Source organism: Lipotes vexillifer, unplaced genomic scaffold, assembly GCF_000442215.2.
Source record: "Lipotes vexillifer unplaced genomic scaffold, Lipotes_vexillifer_v1.1 scaffold575, whole genome shotgun sequence".
In the NCBI taxonomy this organism is placed as follows: Eukaryota; Metazoa; Chordata; class Mammalia; order Artiodactyla; family Lipotidae; genus Lipotes; species Lipotes vexillifer.
In genome coordinates this window covers 876,177-885,713 of record NW_006780198.1, presented here as the reverse complement: position 1 = coordinate 885,713, position 9,537 = coordinate 876,177, and the positions used below count along the sequence as shown (strand labels likewise).

General features: G+C 60.3%; 1 protein-coding gene across 2 annotated transcripts in view; it reads left to right on the top strand.

Moving 5' to 3' along the window:
* The window catches only part of ACOT7 (acyl-CoA thioesterase 7), an 89,580-nt gene that overhangs the window by 66,144 nt on the left and 13,899 nt on the right, over window positions 1-9,537 (top strand). For both annotated transcript variants that reach the window (XM_007453287.1, XM_007453288.1), the window contains one exon: window positions 6,084-6,268. In XM_007453287.1, the coding sequence (XP_007453349.1) occupies window positions 6,084-6,268 (185 nt within the window). The remainder of the gene's footprint in view (window positions 1-6,083; window positions 6,269-9,537) is intronic.

Genomic DNA, 9,537 nt, shown 5'->3' with positions numbered 1-9,537 from the left:
TGAATTCGGACAGCCAGAGGCAGACAGTTCAGTCTCTGCTCCCAGAAGCTCTGTCCTCTGGTTACGTCAGATTTGCCTGCAAGAATGAGCCCCTCAATGCCAATACCGCCTACCACAGTGGTCAGTAGCCACACGTGACTGTTTCCATTATAATTAAAAGTAGATAAAATGAAAAGTGCTGTTCCTTGGTCAGCAGGGCTACGTTCCTTCTGGGGGCTCTAGGAGAGAATCATGTTTTGCCTTTTCCAGATTCTAGAGGCAACGTGCGTTCGCTGGCTTGTGGCCTGTCCTCCATCCTCAAAGCAGGCAGCCTCTCCCTGACCCTGCGTCTGTTGCCACGGCTCCTGGCTCTCCTGTCCTCTTGTGAGGACCATTGTGGTGACCTGGGGCCCACCTAGTGATCCAGGCTAAGCTCCCACCTCACAACCCTTAACCGCATCACACCTGTGAGGTCCCTCTGCGTGTGAGGTAACAGTTTCACAGGTTCTGGGATTAGGATATGGACGTCTTGGGGGCCCTCGTTCCACCTGCCACAGTAAATTCCAGCTGACACGGAGAGGCAGGTAGGGCTCCAGCCCACTTCTGCGCTCTGCCTTTTCCCTGCCCTGTGTCTTACCCTGTGGGCCCTGTGGACAGGACGCTGGCAGGAAACTCGGAAGAACAAGGGGCCCCTCAGCTCTTGGGCTTTCAAGGCAGCATGAAAAGAAGTGCCCCTCCCTCTGTCCCAAGCCTCCCAGCCAAGGACATGGCACCTCTGAGGTTCGGGGATTAGGGGTGAGCGTGGAGGCAGCAGGCTCGTCCCTGCCCCTCGTAGAGCGTTTGAGCTGGAGCTGGGGTCCCCGTGAGCACAGCTGTGTACCCGCCTCTCAGGCAGGCTCACATGCTGGGGATGCTGAGCTGTGACCCAGGCCTTGTTCCCCTGCGGGCCGCCACGGACGTGGTCGCACCTCAGTGTCAGATCCGCACAGCTGCGAATGTCCTGGGGACCCAGGGAGGGGGGGCAGGGGTTCGTTGCCGTGTTCTTCACGCAGGTGAAGAGCTGGAACTCCCTCGCGGAGACAGTCGCCCATTTTATTCATTTAGGCAGCGTCAGAAGCAGCTTCTTGCCCAGTGTAAATGTGCCTGCTGCAGAAACAGAAAAAGGAAGGGAGGGCTTTGTTTTAAATGTCACTGCTTATTATTACCTTGTTGGAATGATTCTTTTTTTCTTTTTAATATTTCCACTTTTATTAGGCTTATATTGACAAAGAAACCATAAGTTCTTTCTTTCTTTATTTGTTTAATTTATTTATTTTTGGCTGCATTGGGTCTTCATTGCTGCGCGCAGGCCTTCCCTAGTTGCAGCCAGTGGGGGCTACTCTTCGTTGCGGTGCGTGGGCTTCTTCTCATTGCGGTGGCTTCTCCTGTTGCGGAGCACAGGCTCTAGGCGTGTTGGCTTCAGTAGTTGTGTCTCACGGGCTCAGTAGTTGTGGCACGCAGGCTCTAGAGCGCAGGCTCAGTAGTTGTGGTGCACGGGCTTAGTTGCTCTGTGGCATGTGGGATCTTCCCGGACCAGGGCTCGGACCCGTGTCCCCTGCATTGGCAGGTGGATTCTTAACCACTGGGCCACCATGGAAGCCCTGGAACGATTCTTTTCACCCCCTGCAGACACAAAAGGGAGTTCTGCGGGCACACTCTCCCTTTGGGTTTGAGACGCCTTTCCCCGGAGGGCTGTTGCAGAAGGGCACTCAGACCCCACCAGAAATGACTGTCCTGGGCTTCTGTCCAGACAACCTAATATGCGGGAGTGACCTCCCCCGAGAGATGGCCACTCCTGCACCCATTTGCAGATGAGGAAACCGAGGCACAGCAGGTTCCTGGCTTGCCCCCTGCCCACGTTCAAACCCAGGCCTGTTGGACCCCAGAGCCCGAGGACCCCAAGGCTCCTTCCTAGGGCACAGTAGCCTGAGGGAACTGGGGGCCCCGGGGGGCTGCTCCGGGCTCAGAGAGCCTGCCTGTCGTGGAGACACTCGTGGGGACTGTCTGGTTGTGTCAGGGCTAATCTGTCCCTGCTTCAGAGGCTCAGATGAGAACTGGGTGGTCCCTTCCTGGATTTATTTATTTATTTATTTATTTATTTATTTATTTATTTATTTATTTATTTATTTATTTATTTATTTATTTATTTATTTATTTATTTATTTATTTATTTATTTATTTATTTATTTATTTATTTATTTATTTATTTATTTATTTATTTATTTATTTATTTATTTATTTATTTATTTATTTATTTTTGGCTGCGATGGGTCTTCATTGCTGCACGTGGGCTTTCTCTAGTTGCGGCGAGCGGGGGCTACTCTTCATTGCAGCGCGCGGGGCTTCTCCTTGCAGTGGCTTCTTGTTGCAGAGAACGGGCTCTAGGAGCGCGGGCTTCAGTAGTTGTGGCACGTGGGCTCAGTAGTTGTGGCTCACGGGCTTAGTGGCTCCGTGGCATGCGGGATCTTCCCGGACCAGGGCTTGAACCCTTGTCCCCTGCATTGGCAGGTGGATTCTTAACCACTGCGCCACCAGGGAAGCCCCAGTCACCCGACTCTTAAATAAACTAGTCGTCCTCTGGGCGGATGTGGATGTGTGACCTAGTGGAAAAGTCCCCAGGCAGCGTCTCAGCACTTCGGACCACGCAGTCAGGGCGGAACGCATCTCACCACCGCCCCACGGAGCGCCCTTGAGCACGGGGCAGGTCGTGCCTGCTCTGGCAGTTTCTGAGACAAAGGGAGCAGCAACCAAGCTAGACTCGGGCTGGGGTCGCCCCTGCTCAGATGGGCCCCAGTGTCCCGGCTCTGACCTCTGTGCCTGGGGGAGGGTGGAAAGAGCCCGGCCTTGCTGGGCTGCTCGGGCTGAGGGCGGCCACGGTGCTAGCTGAGGCAAAGTGTCTACAGAAGTGTCCCCGTCCGGCTGGAGTCTGAAGTGGTGCGCCATCCACACAGGGCTACGTGTTGGTTCAGGTGTGATGGGGCGCCCGCTCTCGTGGGGTTCCCCGGCTGGGAGGGAGGCAAACATCAGACAGGCCATCAGACGGGTTAGATACCCTGAAGGAGAGGAGCTCTGTTCTAGAAAGAGAGCGACGGGGGGCGCCCGAGCTGCCGTGAGAGGGTGGACCGGGCTGGGCAATGGGGCAAGGGCGGCGTGGGGTCTGTGGGGTGGAGGTGTCTGTTCCCACAAAGCTGGGACCCATTGCTGGGGACCCTCCACCACTGTGGACTGGCCGCTCTACACTCTTGGGTGCTGGGGGAGCCTAGTGATGTTGCAGTGGGTGGTGGGAGCGGAGGAGGCAGGAGGTGAGGGATTTGGTGGGAGCCTTCCCAGCATCTGGGAGCTGACGAACCGTGGACGTGGCTGGAGCTGCCCTGAGGTGCTTCTGACCACCTCATCCCCAGCGAATGACCACAGACCCCAGAGTGCACTTTGTGAGCCGAGGGTCAGGGAAGGGGAGGCTCTTAGCAGCACGGGGGTCTCTCCTTGTCAGTTTCAAATTAGGTCCCAGCCCCTCAATGACCTAGTCCGTCTTCCAACTTTCAAGCACCGTCCCGTGGTGGCCAGCCAGTGGTAAATAAAGCCTGTGGGCTGTGAGAATAAAGATGTCACCATCTCTGAGAGGTGAAGAGGCCGGTGTTTTGGCTATAATTAAAGTTTTCCTGACTTTTAAGAAGTGATCAGGGACTTCCCTGGTGGTCCAGTGGTTCAGAAACCACCTGCCAATGCAGGAGACAGAGGTTCGATCCCTGGTCTGGGAAGATCCCACCTGCTGTGGGGCAGCTAAGCCTGTGCACCGCAACTGCTGAGCCCGCGTGCCACAACTACTGAAGCCCGCGCGCCTAGAGCCCGTGCTCCGCAACAAGAGAAGCCCCCGCTCGCCGCAACTAGAGAAAGCCCGCGCACAGCAACAAAGACCCAACGCAGCCAAAAAAATTTAAAAATTTAAAAAAGAAGTGATCACTGTGTCTCCTACCATGAGTGACACTCAAGATGGTGTCCTCTTGTGTCTAACGCTCATGATCAACTTCTTCGTTGTTTTGTGTTTTTTTTTTTTTTTTTTCCTGGTTCGCGGGCCTCTCACTGCTGTGGCCTCTCCCATTGCGGAGCACAGGCTCCGGACGCGCAGGCTCAGTGGCCATGGCTCACGGGCCCAGCCGCTCCGCGGCATGTGGGATCCTCCTGGACCGGGGCACGAACCCGTGTCCCCTGCGTCGGCAGGCGGACTCCCAACCACTGCGCCACCAGGGAAGCCCTCCATTTGTTCTTTGAACAAACGGTCAGTGTTGCAATGCCCCAAATTCACTGCCCCCGCATCCCTGCCCCCTGGCCAGGGAGTTCTGGTGGGTTTCCTCTTGTGGGGGGGTCTTGTCCCTCCCTGCCTCTCGGCTCATGGGCCCCAAGTCTTCTGTCTGGTCGTGGGTGAGAGGGTGCTGGCTGGCACGGGGGGTGGCATGATGGGGACAGGCAGGGACACCTGGAGACCCTCGGGGATGCCCACCTCCCCTTCCTGCTCCCCTGGAAGTGGCCCGTGTGGGCCGTATGGGGGCTGTTCCCAGGGTGGGCCCAGGCGCTTTGCATGCCACGGATAATCGCTCCCGCTTCTGGCTGCCCACGAATAACATGGATAACCGCTCCCGCTTCTGTCTACCCATGCGCTCACCACCCTAACAGCCACCCACTGCCCCAACTTGTCTGTCTTCCTGGTCTCTAAACATGTTTTGTGGGGGCCTGTCTCCATGGAGCTGGGACATTGGGGTTCCTGGGGTGTTAAAAGGTCCCTGCAGTCAGCACCGGTCAGACCTGGCCGGGGATTTCCTTGAGCCCAGCCCAGAACCAGGCTGCATTTGGGATGGTGGTCCTGACCACATGTCAGTGGAAAGGATTAGTGCTGCGTCAGGGTCCAAAACAGTACTGCTGGCGGTAGTGACCGCACTGCATGCCTCCTGCCACCAGGCAGGAGCCTCGGCACCTGGCTCGTTTCATGCCAGCCCCACAGTTACCCCGTGAGGCAACTTGTTTCTGTTTATACGAGAAAAGCTGGGCTCCACGAGATGAAGTAAGTCGAGGGACAGGAGGCCAAGGCCAGTGGTAGTTGGGAGCCCGTGACCAGGAGGGCGGGGGCAGAGGGATGCTCTAGGGTAGATGTTCAGGACTCAGGGGCGTGGGGAGTGCAGAGAGGTTGGGGCAGGGTGGAGGGAGAGCGGGACCCCCAGGACAGTGTTACAGGAACGTGTGACTGTCTACAAGGGAAACTGCTGGTGTGGAAGGTGGGGAGCACCTGGGGATTCTGACCATGGGCAGGGCCGCGGGGGTGTTGTCGGAGGGCAGATCTGCAGCTCAGAGGAGAGCGCTGGTCCAGTGGGCGACACTGACGGGGAGGGGATCCTGACGGGACAGGCGCAGTCCCACCTGCATAGAGGGTAGGAGGTCGTGGGCTGAAGTGCAGACAATGGCTCCAGGGGGACTTAGGACCACGGTCAGCGTGGCAGCTTGGCCTGACGGTGCATGTGACGCTGCCCTCTGACCAGCATCGGGAACGCTGGAGCCAGGGAGCTGGGGGGTGAGGGGGTAGGGCCGGGGAGGATGGGGGAAGGTTCTTTAGTGGGGCTCAGAGCAACTTGGTGGGGCAGCCGTGTGGCTCCAGTGGCACAAGTAAGGCCAAAGCATGGACAGTGCAGATTTGTCCTTAACCTGCAGAGGGACCTGAAAGCAGGTTGGGGGCTGGCCCCGAGGGGCAGGACTCACTGGAAGCATCCTTCCAGCAGACGCTGCCTCTCCTGGGGAATAGAGACCCACGCTTGGGTGGCCACCAAGATCCCTTCGGCTCTAAATGTTTCCATAAGTGAAGGAAACGCCCCCTCACTAACTAGAAAGGTGAACACTCAGGGGGCTCCGATGTGCTGTCGTGATGTCCTGGTAGTTAGCAGCATGGTCTGTGCTGTCTAACCAAGTGTCTTCCAGCATCCTCGGTACTGCTGATTTCTGCACCGTCCCTGCCCAGCCCGACCCGGCCGCCTGGCCGCCCTGGGTCGAGGCTTCCCTGACCCGCTGTCTGTGCTCCGCAGGCTGTGTCATCACCATCTCTGGGCGCGTGACCTTCACCAGCAATAAGTCCATGGAGATCGAGGTCTTGGTGGACTCCGACCCCGTGGTGGACAATTCCCAGAAGCGCTATCGGGCCGCCAGTGCCTTCTTCACCTATGTGTCCCTGAGCCAGGAGGGCAAGTCTCTGCCTGTGCCCCAGCTCGTGGTGAGTGGCCCCTCTGACCCGTGTGTCCCTGGGGGCAGCTGCCCCCGCTGCTGGGCCGGCCCCCTCGGCGCTTGCTGGGCTCCCAGGAGAAACCGAGCTACATGAATCCATTCTGGGCAGCTGGGTCCGCTCAGCTCCTGAGGGGCCAGCGACCTTGGCTGTGGGGCAGGTCAAACGTGAGGCCCAGTCCCTGCGGACTGTGGGGGAGGGACTGGGCAGACAAGGTGAGAGGCGCCCCTTACGAGCTCCTTGCCGTGGGATAAGCACGCCTCCTTGCGGGTCCTGGCACCGTGTACAAGCGCTACAGTGGGGGTGAGGACCCTCCCAGGGTGGGCTCTCGAGGAGGCCCTGGCCTGCGTGTCCTGCATCATGGGGCCAAGCCAGAGCCCTGCACCTCGGGGCTGGGCATCTGGGCCTCGTGGCCTTTCCCTGCCCTGGCTCCCTAGCCAGGCTCTGCCCTGGGTATGCAGAGAGCACACCGGGAGCAGAGCTGGGGGCTCTGGCCCAGGCGTGGATCCTGGCAGGCCTCAGCCACCAGCAGGGTTTGCTTGGCTGCCGTCCTGGGCTCCACAACCCAAGAGGCTGCTATTGGAGCTGTGGGGGCGGGGGCGGTGGGGGGGGCACAGGTGAGTCACTAGCATTTTCTTAATTTGGAAAAGAGAAGGTTGGATTCACTGAACATGTAAGGGTTTCCCTCCCTCTCGCCCCCGGCCCCCTCCTCAGCTCTCGGCGCCCGTGGGCCCCCAGCGCTCAAGGCCACAATCCCTGGAGACTTTCGGGGCTCCCACCCCCTCACGCCCTCCCCACGCCAGACCCCCATCCACGGTCTGGTCTCGTCCCTGCCCTGTCTTTCTCCAAAGCACCAGCCCCCCCGCTTGCGGGAGCTGCTCATTTGCCAGTTGTCCCTCCCCCACTGGACTGAGCTTCACGAACTGGAACACATGTGCTCCTAGTGGCTCACTGGGGCTGGAACAGTCTTGGCACCTAGTGGGTGCGGTTGGGAAAATGCATGAATCCTGCTGTGTGCAAGGCCTGAAGCCAATCCCAGGAGGAGAGACAGGCGGCGTGGATGCTTGGGGGAGCCGGGGGAGCACACTGGGCCGGTGGCCTCCACCTGGGGTGGACGTGAAGTGGTGCCCGGGGAGTGGGCAGGAGCCCCCAGGAAGGCCAGTGGGGCAGGGGGCCGTGTTGGGCGGTCGTGGGAGCTGTAATCCCAACACTTTGGCGCGTGCTAGCTGTCGGGGAGCCTGGGAGTCGGGGACCCCGAGGCGGCCAGTGTCAAGGCGGGGCGAGGGGAGGGCAGGGTGGCAAGGAGGCCCAGCTCAGAGGCACTGGGCGACTGTGTGTTGGATGCAGGAATGAACGAGTGAACGAATGAACGATGCCTCCAGATTCCCCTTGAGGCTGATGACAGCTTTATGAGCCTCACACATTCCTTAGCTATGCCAGTCAGGGTGAGTGCCCCCTCCTGGAGGGTGGCCCTGTGCCGGTTCTGAGTCCTCTGTCTGCTTCTTTTGGCCACCCTCAGCCCAGCAAGGCTGAGGCACTTGGGGAAGGTCACACAGCTGGTCCGTGGGAGCCTGGGTGTAGAGAAAGCCTCCGTTCAGGCTGCTCCTGGTTAGTCTTGAGCCAGACCCTGCATCTGTCACTAGGGGGCCAGGAGGAAGCCAGAATCCTGGGCGGTGGTTGAGGTGCGGGTGTGGAGCCGAGAAGCCTGGGGAGGGGCCGGGGGTTAGGGTCTTGAGCGCCTGACGCTTGTGTGGCAGCGACTGGCAGGCGACTCAGGCCCCCCGCCAGCCTCCCAGGGCCCCTGCAGCATCTGCTCCCATGCAGCTCCTGTGCCCCCTGGCAAAGGGCACGTACTGGAAGCCTCCAGAAGGATAAACATACCGCGCTTCGGAGCACTTCCTCCTACAGGCGGGCGCAAGGCCCCCACTCGCTTGCCTGGCCTGCCAGGAGATGCTAACCCCCAGCCCCGCTCCTCTCTGGGCCCTCGCAGGCCCACAGGGGCAGCACCTAGGTTTGGTGGGGGAGCCGTCTGGCATCGTCAAGGCCCCTGCCATGGCCAGAGGAGCCTCGGCTGCCCGCTGGGCCCTCTCCTGTCCCTCCCCCGTTCCCCCGTCACCCCCGTCCTCTGCGGGCCGCCCCCCACTCGCTCTTCGCTGGCATTGAGTCCCCACCCTGGGGCTCTAGTGAGTCGGGTGGGGGGCGTGGGGGGAGGCTGCACAGGGCAGGGTTGGTGAACCTGGCCTTAAAGGGTGGGGGGCTCCACCGTGTGGAAGGAAGGAAAGGGGAGCCAGGGTGGGCACCGTCCTCAGGCAGGCTCTGCACCGTCACCTCCCCACGTACCACCCCAGGCTGCTGGGGAGGGGTGGAGGGTCCGGCAGCCTCGGCCTCTCCCTCCCGAGTCCCCAGCGCTGTAGCCCCCGGCCTTGCCTCCCTCCTCCTCCCCACCTTCCACCACTGTCCCCCCCCCAGGAGGGGCCCTGGGCCCGCCTCGTCGGAGCAGGAGGACCGGGGTGCCCGTCCCGCCCCTCATCCTGATGGCTCAGCAGGATGGCTTCCAGCCGCCTCGGCCCCTCGGCTAACACACACGTGTCCCCCCGACCTCTGTCCACGGCCTGACTTCCTCCTGCCTTGACCTTCGCAACCACGTGTCTCTAGGTCTCAGACCCCTTCCTCTGGGAACCTTGCCTGCTCCTCTTGGCCCCCAGATGCAGGCTCGCCCCCCTTCTCCCCCAGACCCTTGTTCCATCTCTCTCCATATTGCCACAGGGCCCCTGGGGGACATCTCCCTCCTGGATGCTGAAGTCCCGCCCCACACAGGCGAGCCCTTGACCTTTGTCCTTCCCGCCTGCCCAGCCTCCAGGCTCCAGTAGGGTGGCCAGATCCAAGAACACTCTCCGTCTTTATCTCACTGGCCTCTCCCTGGCGTTGGCACGCCTCATTGAGGGGGCCTCTGCTGAGTGTCCAGATGGCCACCCTATGGCCCCGAAACACGGGGCTCTGACAGATCCCAACCTGCACCCTGCCCTCCTTGGGTGGTTGGGACCGGGCCCCGGGCCTCCTTGCTTTACTCTCCCATACGGGCTCCCACGGCTGCCTCTCTCCACAGGGTCTCAGCAGGCATTCCCAACGTAACATTCCGAACTGAACCGTTGTCTCCCAGCCACCTCCCCCCAAAACTCCCACTCCTGGTGGATTCCCTCCCGGTGAGCCTGGGAACCGGGCTGGCCCCTCCCTCCTGCTCAGCCCCAAGCTGTACGCCC